Consider the following 17,626-nt stretch of genomic DNA (forward strand, 5'->3'; position numbering starts at 1 on the left):
GCAGAGAGAACAAAATAGACTGACAGGGTTATACTGGCGATGACTGAACCCAGGTGTGGAGGAACGGCAGACTACCATGTAAAGACGGAAACAAAAGGTTATACATGGGAGTTTAAACACAACATGTGTGGCACGACCGAGCGACTCTACGAGACAGATCATTCTCAACATAAGGGCCCTGCATTCAGCGCTAATTGCAAGTCTGCTTTAAATAATCACCGAATGCGGAAAAAAAACATGCCACTCACAATTAACTTGACAAGATTAAACAAAAAAGGGCCTCTCGTACAATTAGTACGTACGGGTGCTCGAGAAATCAAGAAGGCCAATGCTTTACAGCGTCACAAAGGCCTGCAGGCCCCATGACAGTACCTCACCCCCCCCCCCCCCCAGGGGCCGGCATTTAACGGTGCAGGAAGCCCTGGGGAACTGGAAACAGCACTAGTAAACCCAAGACAGACCTGATGTTCTCGGGACAGGACTGCAGAAATTCGAAACAAGCCTAATGCTCTCGAAACAGGGCTGGAAGCCTCGGGAACATTCAATACAGTGGGGATACCTAACCAACCTCGTCGGCCCAGACAGCCTTGAAAAAAAATCCGGGTGCTCGAGAAACCTAGACGTCCACTGCTCTATAGCTCACCGCAGAGCGTATGACGGTGTACAGTGAAGTAACATAATTTATTATCATCCCGTAACTTCTGTACCTTATAAAGTGGTAAATGAGTCTATGTTCGTGGTCTTCCTCAGCTGTAGCCTATCCTCTTCAAGGTCAAGATGCTCTTCAGCACACCACTGTTGTAATACATGCTTACTTGAGTTACTGTCGCCTTCCTGTCAGCTTGAACCAATCTGGCCATTCTCCTCTGAACCATCTCATTAACAAGGTATTTTCACCCACAGAGCTACCGCTCACTGGGACTTTCGTTTTTCACTCCATTCTCTGTAAACTCTAGAGACTGTTGTGTGTGAAAATCTCAGGAGATCAGCTGTCTCTGAGATACTCAAACCACCCTGTCTGGCACCAACAGTCATTCCACAGTCAAAGTCACTTTTCTTTCCCTATTCTGATATTTGGTCTGAACAACAAGTGAACCTTTTGACCATGTCTGCATTATTGTGTGTATTGAGTTGCCTCCACATGATTGGCTGATTAGATATTTGTATTAGGTACAGGTGTACCTAATAACGTGGCCTCTGGTTGTATTTGTTGACAAGAGATGCTGGAATCTGGAGCAAGCAGAACACGCCAAAATGCCGGAAGAACTCAGCAGTTGGGGCAGTATATGTGGACGGAAGTGAATAGTCGATACTTCTGGTTGAGAACTTTCATCTGGACTGATTTATTTGTTATTAATTACTCAACCCACCTCATTCATAACCATTGTGTTGGTCGCTTGAGGATGCACAGGAACAAAGCAAAATGGCTTCTAGGCCCATTTTGATCAGGGAGCAGTCTCAGCTACTCATTGAAAAGGACAGAACATGCACAACCACATGCGCGCGCGCACACACACACTCAAACAAATTCAAATTCAGGATTGTTTAATGCCATTTCCAGCACTCAAGTGTAAAGGAGAACAAATGTTACTCCGGACCCGATGCAGCATTAAAAACACAATAAAATTACACAAAAACACAATAAATATAAATACATAAGGTAATTTATATACATAGATTGATAATAAAGAGACGCCAAGCAGTATATAAGGTGACTGACGGGAAGTAATAAAGTATTGGTGGATTTAGTAGTTGGTGGTGTTGATCAGCCTTATTGCTATTGTGGTTCTTCGTATTTCTGCGAATGCTCGCAGGGAGTTGAATCTCAGGGTGACGTTATGCACTTTGATATTTTGAAACAATAGCACACACAGGGGTTAAGATACAGATACATACTAAATTAATGCATAGGTGTAAAACAGTCATCATCAACGGGCTCCTACCATCAAACACATCCTTATCCACCCCCCCCCCCAGCCCCCACCGGCTTTCCGCAGGGATCTCGCCCTCCGAGGTTCCTTTCTCCTTTAATACCCACTAATTGCTCACCTGGCATTTATCCCAGCAAGCGAGAGAACTGCTCACGAACACATTCACCTCCTCCCTCACCTCCGCTCCAGGCCCCAAACAGTTCTTCCAGGCCAGGTAACACTTCAGCGCATCTGTTGGGGTTGCCTATTGTATCCAGTGCTCCTGGTGCGGCCTGTACATTTTATTGAAAATCATACCGGCCCCCGTGAGGGAATCGGATAGACATTTAATCCTCTGACCCTTCAAATGAAGACCATAGATACAGCAAGGCCATTTGTGTCTTGCCGACAGATGGTGGGAGTTCAGCTAAACATCCGGAAATGTATAAACCTACAGAGCTAAAGTAAGCCCAGAGCTCAGTGTAAAATCTTGCATTTCATAAATAGTACAGGATGTGGGCTTTTCAACTATAGACATGATAAAGACGACCGCAATACCCACGCATGGGGTGAGGGAGCAGAGCTCCGAGAATTAAGGCACCATGAAGCTTTTTAAATAACTAGAACCTAGAAAAGTACAGAAACCGGTTGTAGCAATTAGCGTGTTCGGTAAATGTTCGTAATTGCTTATTTTCCGTCAATCTGGTTAATCTTCTGGTTAACGTCAGCAGACCAACAGGCCACCAGAAAACGTCACACTGTGGCTGTGAAATACAATTTTCAAATGCAGGACACTGCGTACTGCAAACGACAACTGAACTTAATATCTTACAGATTATTACAGACGAACGCAGCGTTTTTTCCCCATCCGAAATATAACAAAGTGTGTTTTCAAATAAACAAAAGTCAGATTTTGTATATCTGGGGGGTTAGGAAACTAATTACGATTACTTTCAAGGGCGGTGCTTCTGTTAAATCAAACTTTTCTGCTACGTCACTGAAAGCCGTTACGAATTCTTTAAAACTGTTTTAAAGTAAAATGCACGGAAAATCAGTAAGTAAAACTTGGACATGCACGTAAAATACAAAGGGCATTGAAATCTGTGATGCTTGCAACCTATTTAAAATTAAGAGCTTCGATTAACGTATTTCAGTTGAAAGCAGTTACCGTGGCGGGTTGCCGTTGAGCAGGGCGGGTGCTTGTGTTTGATTGACAGGCGGTGACAGATAGAGGGGGAAAAGGAGACCGAGGCAGTTGACGCTCTTGCCGAGCGGTGGCGCGGAGGGAGTGGGGCTGCTGCCGATTGGTGGTGGCCGGCGGGTGAGGGTTCATCCGCGGGCCAATCAGAGCCGGCGGATGGCGCGAGCGTCCGTGCGTGCTGCCCGTGTGGCTGTTGCGTGAAGCCGCTGGCCGTTGGGGTGGACACTGGGAAACTACAAGGCGGCGCGACTTCCTTCAGAGGGGCGCTTTATTCCACCTACCAGACCTTTATTGACTTAAACGTCACCTCCTGCTGCTTTTAGAGGTTAAATCAATTAAGTTTGTTTTCTTTTAAGGAGCACAGGCAGCTAAGAGTTGAAGGGCGTGCATTTCGTTGGCTCGCCGGCCTGTTAGCCCGCTGCCTTTCTCCTCTAGGGCGAAGAGCCACGAGTCTGTTAGGGAGTTGAGGTCTTGGTGTTGTCAAAGGGAGGGAGCTGTCTCAACCTGCCACCATTTTGTGCCGGCTACCGAGGATTGTGGGAGCGAGGCGTCATTCCGGCCGCCGCCGGCGGGTGGCGCTTCCGGGCTGATTTCTGGCGACGGGAAGAATTGGGCAACGAGTCAAGGACTCCGGCTTCATCCGGCTGGGTTGTGTAGGGGGACACAGAAAGAACCACAAACGCCTCTGTCCCTCCGGGGAAACAAGATTATCTATCCGAGGGCTCGGGAGAGGCACCTCATTCAGTTTTCAACATGAACAACGTCCAACCCATTTTATTACAGAGTACAGACACTTCGGGCAATAGTCAGTGGTAAGTACGTTAGAATAATTTCAGTCTCTTTAAAAACTGCCAAACTGGTCTGTTTCGAGGCTCTTTTTTTCCTCTGATAGTTTCAATTGCGACTTGAAAAGCAACCTGAGTCTAAAATAACGTATTTCCAGATGGCAAATGGTCGACTCTGATATACACCAGAAAACCTTTGTTCCAAAGGTGTACACTGGAAGCCAAATCCTTCCTAGAGTGATGTCGAAATCGTGAATCAGGAGTATGTTGGGCGTAGATAATCATGTATCTTTCCCAGCCTGTTTAAAAAGTTGCGAGTCGCGTAAATGAGTTAAAATTCGTGGTTTCTTTTGAATGTGATGAAAATTAAAAATTGTTGGGGTGTTGGGGGGGGGGAGATAATGAAGGGCTCTCGGGTGAAAATGTCGAATGTTTTCTGGTCCAGTTATCCCTGGAGTGATTAGGAAAGGTTACTGGGAGTGAAGTATGCTCGTGGAGCTCTTTAAATCGGCGCTGTGAGCTTTTGAGCCTGATCAAGTTAAAGATGTGTAGGGATTACTGTACTAGGCAACATGACGTGAGGGTCTTGCTATTGTGAGCAATACAGTTGAGGGGTCAGTCCTCCACCCTCCGGACCAGTTTTCAACAGCGTCATTTGCCGGCGAGGCACAATCCTGTAACGGCACCGATGGCGCAGTGCCCTCCTGTCGCCTATTTTCCACTCCTCCCGCCACGGGCTGCGAGGAGGTCGGTGAACGGAGCAGCTCGGTGTGGGCCGAGCGAGAATCAGTTCGATTCCATGGCCCATGCTGCCCGCTGAACGTGGCACGGAGCTGCAATTGAAGCGTGAATGTGATACGGGTTTCTGGCGGTCTTGTCAGGGAACTTAACTGAAACCCTGCCAGTCCGAGTCATTGGCCGGCGATGGCGCTGTAGCGGGTTATCCGATAGTAACACGGTGACTTCATCACGTTGCCACGCAATCATTGGCTCCTTTTATGTGCCCTGCGTTCCGCTCAGCAGGCTCGTCCAATTGCACAATACCGAACAAGCGTAGATGGGAGGGCCGATTGGTGACCTGGTTGGCAGGATCTTTCCTCTCAGCGAGTGAAGTAGGAGGTGTAAGCCTTCCGCAGATATGCTGACACAACATAACCATCAGAGTTCCCCGTAATAACTTGTGCTGCAGGAAACTGCAGATAGAAAATGAGACGACAACACGAGCTATTACCCCCTTTGAACGAGAAGGGATAACTTCATTCACCCCATCACTAAACTGTTCCCATAAGCTATGTACTCACTTTCAAGTATTTTTCATGTCATGTTCTCGATACTTATTGCTTGTTTATTTATTATGTTATATTTGCAGTTTGTTGACTTTTGCGCATTGTTGTGTGTCCATCTTGTTGGGTGCGGACTTTCATTGATTCTGTTGTGTTTCTTGTGATTATCGTGAATGCCCGCAAGAAAATGAATCTCATGGGTTGTATTTGTTGACATATATGTACTTTGACAATAAAATTACTTTGATTTTTGAAACTGGTCGCGTGTTCCGAGGTACAATAAAAAGCTTGTCTTGCATACCTTCAATACATATCACTCTGACCGTGTATTGAGGTGGGACAAGGGTAAACGACAACAGTGCAGAAGAAGGTGTAATGCACGGAGAATGTAAGGTGGAAGGCCATCCCGCGGTTGATTCTGAAGTTCAGAATCCATTTTACACAGCAGGGGACTTTTCAGCTGCCTTGTAACAGCGGGGTGGAAGGTGCCTTCGAGCGTGATGCTGCGCGATTTCGGGCTTTTGTATCGTCTACCCCTTGGGAGGTGGGGGGGGTGCGGTTCTGAGATGATAACTGTTTTACTGAGGCAGGGAGAAGTTTCGATTGATCAAAATCAGATTATATTTGGTAACGGTGCATGATGGCATCCAGGTATTCACTCACTGGATGCAATACCTTTTGCTGGTGGCTGTGATCGATTCTTCACTCCAATTACCTCCTCAGTGAGACTGAATTAAAGAACCATCGGGCGGGCATCAGAATTTTCTGCTAATTTGAAACAACACCCGGGACTAGTTGTAATTCTGTCTGACTTGTCTGCCTCTGTTTAGTGCGGTTGTTCGTTGAATCTGTTGTGTTTTGTAATTGCTGTAAAGGGAATTAATCTTGATTATATATTGTAACATATACGTACTATGACAATAAATTTGCTTTCAACTTTGAAAATATAACAATTAACGATTTCTTTGAAGTATTGCTGTAGAAAAACGAACGAGAAGTGCATCTGATGGTTTATAATGTGTTTGAAAATAACTCCTTAAGACTGTTTCTACGGTCTGACAGAGGGGCCTCGGGGATGAGCGGATTGCGTGCAGAGGAGTGGGGAGATTTAAATTTTGAGTAACTCGAGGCTATAGGGGAAATGGGTTGACAGTTGTGCTAATGGCAGGCGATGTCATCTGGCCATCCATTTACTCTGTATAGGTGGCCGGGAGCCAGCGAGCGCAGAGCGGAAGCGAGCGGCCGTGGCTGAGAGGGGAAAGTACAGTTGGGATAGAGCGAAGGGCTTAATGGCCTAATTCTGCTCCTATAAGACCGTAAGACAGGAGCAGAAGCCATTCGGCATATGTCGAAAGGTCTACAGTCAGTGCGTCGCTGCTTATTCCTTTCCCTGACGCTGATATTCAGAGCACGACAGCCGCAGAAACGGGCCCTTCGGCCTATCTACTCCGTGCCGAACTGTTAATCTACCCGCAGCCGGATCATATCCTTCCATATGCTCCCATCCAAGTTTCTTAAATGCTGAAATTGCAGGATGATATCAGGACTGCGGTGGGTAGTTTGGAGAGCTGATCTCTCGTTACCGTTCATAGGCCGCTCCGCCTAGAATGTCGATCAGCTAAAGGTAGGCACATAATTAAACCAATTACCTGAAGTGTCAACAATTTAGTAAATCAGCATACATGACCTTCAACTTTAAGCGGGAGTAGGAGATTTTTGTTCTTGTTTTGTCTGAGGAAGTTTACTTCCGATTTCGGCCGAGTTAACAAGCGCTGCGTAGCCCACTGCCCTGCCTTCTGCCGCGTTTGGAGAGCGGCACCAGACGGGGCCCAGGTTGGACATTCGTGTTGAACTGAGCTATGCCTGCTGTTGAGACCTTTTTTCGTGGGCCTTGAGAACATTAAACACCCGCTTGTCACCCAAAGATAGTCATATGGGGCAGCGGCTCCGTCACTTTTACAGACCAGCGGGCAGTCTGAAATTTAAAGGTGGTGTCTGGGTCTCGTACCAAAAGGCAACCAAGAATACTCACCTAAACACACTTAAATAAGCAATTCTAATCGGCATTCTCAGTATCTCATGTAATCTCACACCTAGATATGATTTATAGGCCAATACAATAACACAACTGTTCCAAAATAAAACACGCAATGTACCGCCTGGCCGGGCACTTCGTGAAGACGGAAGGCGGAGGAAGTGTCTCGAGGGAGTTTCCAGGCCTAGGCAATGATAACTTTTCCTCCAACCCTCGATCTTTTGATGTCGGACTTTACCCCGAGGAGCTGCAATTCCTTCCTACACACAGGAGGTTCTGCAGATCCAGAGTGTCTCTCACACTCGGAGGAACTCAGCAGAACAGGAGCATCTATCGAAATGTCAAACAGCCATCGTTTCCAGCCGAGACTCCTTCCTGCGACCTTTGGCGTGCAGTTATCAGTCCAACACCGCTCTACCTTATCACACGAGACGGCAAACGCCCACCTGCCTCACGGATGCCGGACCCGTTAAGTTCCTCCCACACCTTGTCTTGCTCCGGATTTCAGCATCTGCAGCCTTTGTCTTTATAATTGCAATCAATACTCGGGCACTCAAATCTGCCAACGTCAGACACAGAATCGGGTCTAATATCACTAGCATACAGTGAGCCAGACCTCATCGGGGAAACAGGTGGAGAGGGTCAGCAACTGTAAATTCCACGGTGTTATCATTTCAGATCCTGGGCCCAGCACGTAGGTGCTATCATGAAGAAGGCACAGAAGAGTCTTTAATTTATTGGTCATCCGGGACCAAGGCCTCCATTCTTCCCCCTTGTATGTTTCCTCGGTCAGCACACCGACTAAAAACGTGGCCTAATGATTTCTCAGCTGGGACACCTTGGTATTAACGGTACAATTTACAAACGCAGTTTGCAAAGATTCAGCATCTCATCTAAAACTTTGCCAAACTTCAACAGATGTCTGATGCAGAGTATATTCACCCGTTGCATCACGACCTGGTATGGAAACAGCAATGTCTTTGAAGGGAAAAGCCTACAAAAAGTAGTGGATACAGTCCATCTCGAGTTAAGCCTAAAGCGTTGTCTCCCCCCCCCCCCCCCCCCCCCGTCTCTCCAAACACACTCCCTACCACTGTGTACCTCTACACGAAGTGCTGCCGGAGATGAGCAGCATCCATAGTCAAGGACCCCCACTATCCAGGCCTTGCTCTCTTCTCGCTCCTGCTATTAGAAAGAAGGTACAGGGGCATCAGGACCCTCATCACCAGGTTCAGAGTAGTTATTGACCCTCAACCATCGGGCTCATGAACCAGAGGGGGATAACTTCACTCACCCCATCACTGAACTGTTCCCACACCCTCTGGAATCACTTTCAAGTATTCTTCATCTCATGTTCTTTATATTTTTGTTTATTTATTATTATTATTTCCTTTCTTCTTTTTCATATTTTCCCAGTTTATTGTGTTTTCTGCATTCGTTGTTAGTCCATCCTGTTTGGGTGCGTTTTTTTGTTGATTTTATTGTGTTTCTTACACTTACTGTGAATGCCCAAAAGCTAATGAATCTGAAGGGCGTATACAGTGGCATGCAAAAGTTTGGGCACCCCGGTCAAAATTTCTGTTACTGTGAATAGCTAAGCGAGTAAAAGATGACCTGATTTCCAAAAGGTATAAAGTTAAAGATGACACATTTCTTTAATATTTTAAGCAAGATTACTTTTTTTATTTCCATCTTTTACAGTTTCAAAATAACAAAAAAGGAAAAGGGCCTGAAGCAAAAGTTCGGGTACCCTGCATGGCAGTACTTAGTAACACCCCCTTTGACAAGTATCACAACTTGTAAACACTTTTTGTAGCCAGCTAAGAGTCTTTCAATTCTTGTTTGGGGGATTTTCACCCATTCTTCCTTGCAAAGGGCTTCTAGTTCTGTGAGATTCTTGGGCCATCTTGCATGCACTGCTCTTTTGAGGTCTGTCCACAGATTTTCGATGATGTTTAGGTCGGGGGACTGTGGAGGCCATGGCAAAACCTTCAGCTTGCGCCTCTTGAGGTAGTCCATTGTGGATTTTGAGGTGTGTTTAGGATCATTATCCTGTTGTAGAAGCCAGCCCCTTTTCATCTTCAGCTTTTTTACAGACGGTGTGATGTTTGCTTCCAGAATTTGCTGGTATTTAACAGAATTCATTCTTCCCTCTACCAGTGAAATATTCCCTGTGCCACTGGCTGCAACACAAGCCCAAAGCATGATCGATCTGCCCCTATGCTTAACAGTTGGAGAGGTGTTCTTTTCATGAAAGTCTGCACCCTGTTTTCTCCAAACATACCTTTGCTCATTGAGGCCAAAAAGTTCTATTTTAACTTCATCAGTACACAGGACTTGTTTCCAAAATGCATCAGGCTTGTTTAGATATTTCTTTGCAAACTTCTGACACTGAATTTTGTGGTGAGGACGCAGGAAAGGTTTTCTTCTGATGACTCTTCCATGAAGGTCATATTTGTGCAGGTGTCGCTGCACAGTAGAACAGTGCACCACCACTCCAGAGTCTGCTAAATCTTCCTGAAGGTCTTTTGCAGTCAAACGGGGGTCTTGATTTGCCTTTCTAGCAATCCTACCAGCAGTTCTCTCAGAAAGTTTTCTTGGTCTTCCAGACCTCAACTTGACCTCCACCATTCCTGTTAACTGCCATTTCTTATTTACATTACAAACTGAGGAAACAGCTACCTGAAAACCCTTTGCTATCTTCTTATAGGCTTCTCCTGCTTTGTGGGCATCATTTATTTTAATTTTCAGAGTGCTAGGCAGCTGCTTAGAGGAGCCCATGGCTGCTGATTGTTGGGACAAGGTTTGAGGAGTCACGGTATTTATAAAGCTTTGAAATTTGCATCACCTGGCCTTTCCTAATGGTGACTGTGAACAAGCCATAGCCCTAACAAGCTAATTAAGGTCTGAGACCTTGGTAAAAGTTATCTGAGAGCTCAAATCTCTTGGGGTGCCCAAACTTTTGCATGGTGCGCCTTTCCTTTTTTTCACTCTAAAATTGTACAAAACAGAAATGATACACTAATCTTAAAATGTTGAAAAGAATGTTTCATCTTTAACTTTTGGAGATCAGTTCATCTTCTACTCACTGAACTATTCACAGTAACAGAAATTTTGACTAGGGGTGCCCAAACTTTTGCATGCCGCTGTATGTCGTGAGACTTGGCAGCTGTAGTGTGCAATGCTTAATTAAAACTATAAATTACTTGTGTATATCAAAAAGAGGAATAAATACTGGCCTCATTCCCTTCAGCGATCCGATGGCAGAGGGGAAGATGATGATCTTGAAATGAGTGTGTGTCTTCAGGCTCCTGTACTTCCTCCCTGATGGTGGCAATTAGAAGAGGGCATGTCCTGGGTAATGAGTCCTTAATGACAGGTGGCATCTTCTCCATACTGGGGAGGCTCGTGACCATGATGGAGCTGGCTGAGTTTACAACTTTCTGCAGCTTTTACCAACCTTGTGCAGTGGTCCCTCCGTACCAGACGCTCATGCAGCCAATTAGAATGATCCCCACAATAATCTGTAGAAATTTGCAAGTTCTTTGGTAATATACAAATGCTCCTCAAACCTGCCACAAATATGACATCTCACTCAATGTCAGCAAGACCTAAAAGCTGATTATATCCATCAGGCTGTGGCATCCAATCCTTGGAGCACGTTACCTGCCGTATGTAAATGAAGGACGGCCAGCTCAAAGGCCAGGTAGTTAGTCTTGAACATACAGGCATTTACTGATGCTTTGAATGTCAATGCTAAGACAAAGTTCCATAATTTTAAAAGCAAAATGTGGTCCTCCAGGGTAGTAATCTCTAGATTGCTGCCCATATCACATACCAGTAAGTATAAGAATAGGATGATTTGGCAGTTGACTGCGTGGCTGAGGAACTGATGCAGGGAAATTGGGTTCAGATTTGTGGATCATTGGGATCTCTTCTGGGCAAGGTATGAACTGTACAAAATGGAGGAGTAGCACCTGAACCCAAGGGGGTTCAATATCCTCACAGGCAGCTTTGCTGGAGTTGTTCGGGACTGTTTAAGCTAATTTGGCCGGGGATGGGAACCAGAGTGAAAGTGCTGAGGATGAGATGGTTGGTTTGCAAACAGAGGCGATATGGAGTGAGACACCCAGCAAGGAGAAGCTGATGATAGGGCAAAATTGTAGTTAGTGAGATGAGTTGCAATGTAAAAGCAGACAAAATTGAAAAGGATGAATACAGGACTTGAAGGTGTTATATTTGAATGTGAGCAGTATACGGAAAAAGGTAGATGAACTTGCAACACTGTCACAGATGGGATGTATGATGCTGTGAGCATCACTGAATCATAGCTGAAAGGAGATTATAGCTGGGAGCTGAAAGTCCAAGGAAAAATATTACATTGAAAGAACAGGCAGGTAGGCAGAGAGTGTGGCATGGCTCTGTTGGTTTCAAAAAAATGAAACCAAATAGTTAGAAAGAGGTGACATGGGATCGGACTGTGTTGAATCATTGTGAGTAGAGCTAAGGAACTGTGAGGTTAAAATGACCATGATGGGAATTATATACAGACCTCCACCCCCCGAAAAACGTAGTAAAGATGCGGTCTATAAATTACAACGGAAGTTGGAAAATGCATGCCAAAGAGGCAATGTTACAATAGTCTTGGGGGATTTCAACATGCTGGTAGATTGGGAAAATCAGATTGGTGCTGGATCCCAAAAAGGGGTATTTATAGAGCAGTTCATCATTGAGCCCCTATAGGGGATCAGCTATTCTAGATTGGGTGTTATGTAATGAACCGAAATTGATTGGAGACCTTGAGGTAATAGAACCCTTCAGGGCAAGTGATCATAATATGATCGAATTCACCCTGAAAGTTGAGAAAGAAGCTAAAGTCAAGTGTATCAGTATTACAGTGGAGTAACGGGAATTACAGAGGCATGAGAGAGGAGTTGGCCAAAATGATTGGAAAAGAACACTGACAGGGATGACAGCAGAGCAGCGATGGCTGGAATTTCTGGAAGGAGTTTGGAAAACATGGGATATATACATCCCAAAGAAGAAGAAGTATATACATCCTAAAGGCAAGACGACACAACCATGGCTAACAAAGGAAGTCAAAGCCAACATAAAAGCCAAGGAAAGGGTATATAATAGAGCAAAAATTAGTGGGAAGTTGGAGAAGTGGGAAGCTTTCAAATAATCAACAGAAAACAATTAAAAGTCATTAACAAAATAAACTGGAAGGTCTTAGGGTAGATAAGTCACCTGGACCAGATGGTGTACACTCCAGGGTTCTGAAAGAAGTGGCCGAAGAGGTTGTGGAGGCATTAGTAATGATTGTTCAAGAATGGTTCTGGAAGACTGGAAAATTGCAAATCTCACTCACTTTTCAAGAAGATTGAGAGGCAGAAGATAGGAAACTATAGCCCAGTTAGTCTGACCTCAGTGGTTGGGAAGATGTTGGACTCGATCGTTAAGGATGTGGTTTTGGGCTACTTTGAGGTACAGTACATGATAAAATGGGCCAAAATCAGCATGGTTTTCCTGGGAAAATCCTGTCTGACAAATCTAATAGAATTCTTTGAAGTAATAACAAGCAGGATAGACAAAGGTGAATCAGTTGATGTTGTGTACTTGGATTTTCATAAGGCCATGGACAAAGTGCCACAGATGAGGCTGCTTAACAAGTTAAGAGCCCATGGTATTACAGGAAATATACTAGCATGGATAAACCAGTGACTATCGGCAGGAGGCAATGTGTGGGAATGAAGGTTGACTCCCAGTGACTAGTGGTCTTCCACGGTGTTCTGTGTTGTGACCATTTCTTTTTGCATTATACATCAATTATTTGGATGACAGAATTGATGGTTTTGTTGCAAAGTTTTCAGCTGATACGAAGATAGGTGAGGGGCAGGTAGTTTTGATGAAGTAGAGAGGCTACAGAAGGACATGCACTTTGGTAGAAGAAATGAAAGGGCAGACTATTTTCCAAATGGAGAGAAAATTCAAAAATTTGATATGCAAAGGGTCTTAGGAGTCCTTGTGTAGGATTCCCTAAAAGTTCAATTGCAAGTTGAGTCCGTGGTGAGGAAGGTAAATGTGATGTTAGCATTCATTTCAAGAGGACTAGAACATAAAAGCAAGGATGTAATGTTGAAACTTTATAAAGCACTGGTGAGACCTTACTTGGAGTATTGTAAGCAGTTCTGAGCCCTTTATCTTGAAAAGAATGTGCTGACACTGGATAAAATTTAAAGGAGGTTCATGAAAATGATTCCAGGATTAAATGGCTTGTCGTATGAAGAGTGTCTGATGGCTCTGGGCCTGTATTCACTAGAATTCAGAAGAATGAAGGGTGACCTATTTGAAACCTGTCGAATATTGAAAGGCTTTGATAGAGTGGATGTGGAAGGGATGTTTCCTATGGTGGGGGAGTCTTAAGTCCAGACGACATAGCCTCAGAATAGAGGGCATCCTTCAAGAACAGAGATGAGGAGGAATTTCTTTAGCCAGAGAGTGATGAATCTGTGGAATTCATCGCCACAAGCGGCTCTGGTGGCCACGTCTTTATGTATATTTAAAACAGAATTTGGTAAATTCTTGATTGGTCAGGGCATGAGAAGGTTTGGGGGGAAGGCAGGAGATTGGGACTGAGAGAAAAAATGGATCAGCCGTGATGAAATGGCAGAAGCAGACTCATTAGGACAAATATCATAGTTCTGCTCCTATATCTTATGGTCTTATGTGAAATTCTGGGCAGTACTTTCAAAATGCTGGAGGAACTTAGGTTGGGCAGCATCTGAGGAGAGGAATAAACAGTCGATGTTTCAGGCTTGAGACCCTTCATCAAGACCTTTGTTCCTTTCCGTAGATGCTGACTGACCTGCTGAGTTCCTCCAGGATTTTGTGTGTGTTGCTCTGGATTTCCCGCATCTGCAGAAACTCTTGTGTTTATGATTCACTAACTTCAACACTGAACTGATTCCAAATTTATGCACTTACTTTCAAGTATTCTACAACTTGTGTTCTCAGCATTTATTTATTGGCAGAGTTTGTCCATTGTATGTTAGTTGTCTTTGTGTGCAATTTTCATTGCTTCTGTTGTATTTCTTTGTTCTACTGTGAAGACCTGCAAGGAAATGATTCTCAGGGTAGTATATGTGACATATATGTACTTTGATAATAAATTTACTTTGAACTGTGACTATCAGAAAACGCTAAGTCTGGTTTCACCTGATGGGTTAACTTCGTTTCTCACTTCCCAGCCTGCTGGGTGTTTTTTTGCCATTTTCTATATTTCAGCTTTCAGACATCTGTAGTATTTTTATTTGATTTTTCTTTTTGAAGTTAATTAATCAGAGCATGCCCAGTTTCAAAAAGGACTATGCAAGCTTTGTACCTTACTACAATCCTTTTTTTTTGTGAGATAGATGCTGCTTACTGAAGGGTCTCGGCCTGGAATGCCCTTCCATAGTTACTGCCTGACCTGCTGAGCTCCTCTGGCACTTTGCACGTGTGTTATTCTGGATTTCCAGCATCTGCATAATCTCCTGTGTTAATAGTGCACTGCCTGGTTGGTAGATGGGGAATCCAAAACCCTCAGAGCACAGCAGAAGTCCGTCTGTTTATTATTAGTGTTATTTAAATTATTCCTAATTTAAAGATGAACAATGGAGGGAAGCTAGCCAATAATATAAAAGAGGATACCAAAAGTTTTTTGCAAACATATAAAGAGTCAAAGAGAGGTGAGAGTGGATATCTGACTACTGGAAAATGACACTGGAGAGGTACTAATGGGAGACAGAAATGGTGGAAGAATTTAATAAATATTTTGCATTTGTCTGCACTGTGGAAGACACTACAAGTGTGTCAGGGAACAGAAGTGAGTATAGTTGCTATTACTAAGGAGAAGATGCTTGGGAAGCTGAAAAATCTGAAAGTATTGTAGATACCTTAGCTGGACCAGATAGACAATACCCCAGGGTTCTGAATGAAGCAGCTGAAGAGATTGTGGAGGCATTAGTAATGATCTTTTAAGAATCGCTGGATCCTGGAATGGTTCTAGAGGACTGGGAAATTTCAAATGTTACTCCACTCTAAAAAGGGAGGGAGGCGGAAGAAAGGAAATTCTAAGTCAAATAGCCTGACTTCAGTAGATGGGAAGATGTTGAAGTCTATTATTAAGGATGAGGGTTCAGGGTACTTAGAGGCACATGATAAAATGGGCCAAAATCAGCATGGTTTCCCTAAGGAGAAATCTTGCCTGACAAATCTATTTGAATTCTTTGAGGAAATACCAGGCAAGATTGACAAAGGATGCTACTTGCTTGGATTTTCAGAAGACCTTTAACAAGGTGCAACACATTAGGCTGCTTAACAAGCTAAGAGCCCATGGTATTACAGGAAAGAAACTAGAATGGATAGAAGATTGGATGACTGACAGAAGGCTAAGAGTTGAAAATGAAGGAAGCCTCTTCTGGTTGGCTACAGGTGTCTATTGGTGTTCCACAGGGGTTGGTGTTGGGACTGCTTCTTTTCATGTTATATGTAAATGATTTGGTTGATGGAAATGATGGCTTCATGGACAGTAGATGAAGAACAAATATTGCTGAGAAAACTGTGTGCAGAAGGACAGACAGATTGGGAGAATAGGCAAAGAAATGGCAAATAGCAATATAATATAGGGAATTGTATGGTCATGCACTTTGATAGAAGGAATAAAGGTGTAAACTAAACTGACAGAAATTTCAAAACTGTAAAGCCATGATAGGATGGCAGAGCAGACTTGATGGGCTAAATGGCCTAATTCTCCCATGTGTTGTGGTCTAGAGATAAACTCAGTGGCCACTTTATTAGGTACCTCCTGTATCTAATAAAGTAGCCACTGAGGGTATGGTCATGGGCTTCTGCTGCTGTAGCGCATTCACTTTAAGGTTCAGTGAATGAGATGCTTCTGTGTATGTCACTGTTGCAATGCGTGGTTATTTGAATTACTGTCAGATTAAACTACTTTGGCTATTCTCCTCTGACCTCTCTCATATCAAGGCATTTTCACCGACAGAACTGCCACTCACTTGATGTTTTTTGTTTTTATCATTCTCCATAAACTCGAGAGACTATTCTGCATGAACTTCCCAGGAGTTTCTGAGATACTCACACCACCCCATCTGGCACCAACAAATATTCCACAGTCTAAGTCACTTAGATTGCATTTCTTCCCCACTCTGATGTTAGGTCTGAACAAAGACTGAATCTCATGACCAAGTCTGCATGCTTTTATGTGTTGATTTACTGCCACATGATTGGCTGATTAGATATTTGCATTAATGAGCAGGTGTACCTAAGTGGACACTGAGTAGAACATAGAAAATCTACAGCACATTACAGGCCCTTCAGCCTACAATGTTCTGCCAACCAGGTAACCTACTCTAGAAGCTGCCTAGGATTTCCCTACCTCTATTTTTCTAAGCTCCATGTATCAATCTAAGAGTCTCTTAAAAGTATGTAACTTTTTTGTTTTAAATTTTAGGTGTGTGACTTCCCATTTCATCTGCTTACAAATGACCTACTGTAATATGTCATGTGAACATCTTGAAATTCTGTCATTTGCCTCGTTCCTCCAAATTAGTGATGTGTGTCAGAAATTATCCTGACACTAACCTCTGGGGATTACCACCACTAATTTCCCTCCAGTCTAATAAACTGTTCACTTCTGCTTTCCATTTCTTTATCCTTTAACTATTTTTCCCCTTTTAATCCCGTGTGATGTTTCTCCAGTGCTTCAAGATGCCTCCAAAGGGAGTTCACAAGGGAGGTACTGTAGCATAGCAGATAGCGCAACACTACAGACCCCAATGACCTGGATTGAATTCCTCCCGCTTTCTGTAAAGAGTTTGTACATTCTTTCCATGACATGGGGGTTTCCTCTGGTGCTGCTGTTCTCCCCCAACATTCCAAATTGTGGGAATTCTATGTTGGCGCCAGAGGCACAGTGACACTTGCAGGCACATCCTTGGACTGTGGTCGTTGGTGCAAGTGATGCATTTCACTATGTTGTGGTGTACTTGTGACAAAGATAATCAAATCTAATGTGCCTTAACTTTGAACTGTCTCAGGCTTTATTTAAGTATCAAGGTATTTGGTTAATTTTGAAAAACAGTGTGATTTCCTTTTAACTAACCTCTGCTGACTTTAGTATACCAGTCTATTTTTTTTTCATAATCAGGCTTAATATCATTGGCATATGTCATGAAATTTGTTGTTTTTTGCAGTAGTACTTTGCAATAAATGACAATAAAAACTGTAAATTACAGAAGTATAAACAAAGAAAAATTAAATTAAATAAGCAATGCAAAAAGAATGGGGAAAAATACTGAAATGGTGTACATTGATTCAGAAATCTGATGGCAGAGGGGACGAAAATGTTC

General features: G+C 43.7%; 1 protein-coding gene across 3 annotated transcripts in view; it reads left to right on the forward strand.

The window, feature by feature from the left end:
• Positions 1-2,854: 2,854 nt before the first annotated feature.
• Positions 2,855-17,626, forward strand: part of LOC140195263 (uncharacterized) — a 53,701-nt gene continuing 38,929 nt past the window's right edge. The window contains exon 1 of one of the 3 annotated variants that reach the window (XM_072253322.1): positions 2,855-2,964. Coding sequence is in view for 2 of the 3 variants with exons in the window: in XM_072253323.1 (XP_072109424.1) it covers positions 3,865-3,923 (59 nt within the window). In the remaining variant the exon portion in view is untranslated. Of the gene's footprint in view, positions 2,965-3,166; positions 3,924-17,626 lie in introns of those variants that run through there. The other 2 variants (XM_072253323.1, XM_072253320.1) reach the window with 2 other exon arrangements.

This window comes from Mobula birostris, chromosome 3 (genome assembly GCF_030028105.1).
Source record: "Mobula birostris isolate sMobBir1 chromosome 3, sMobBir1.hap1, whole genome shotgun sequence".
NCBI lineage: Eukaryota > Metazoa > Chordata > Chondrichthyes > Myliobatiformes > Myliobatidae > Mobula > Mobula birostris.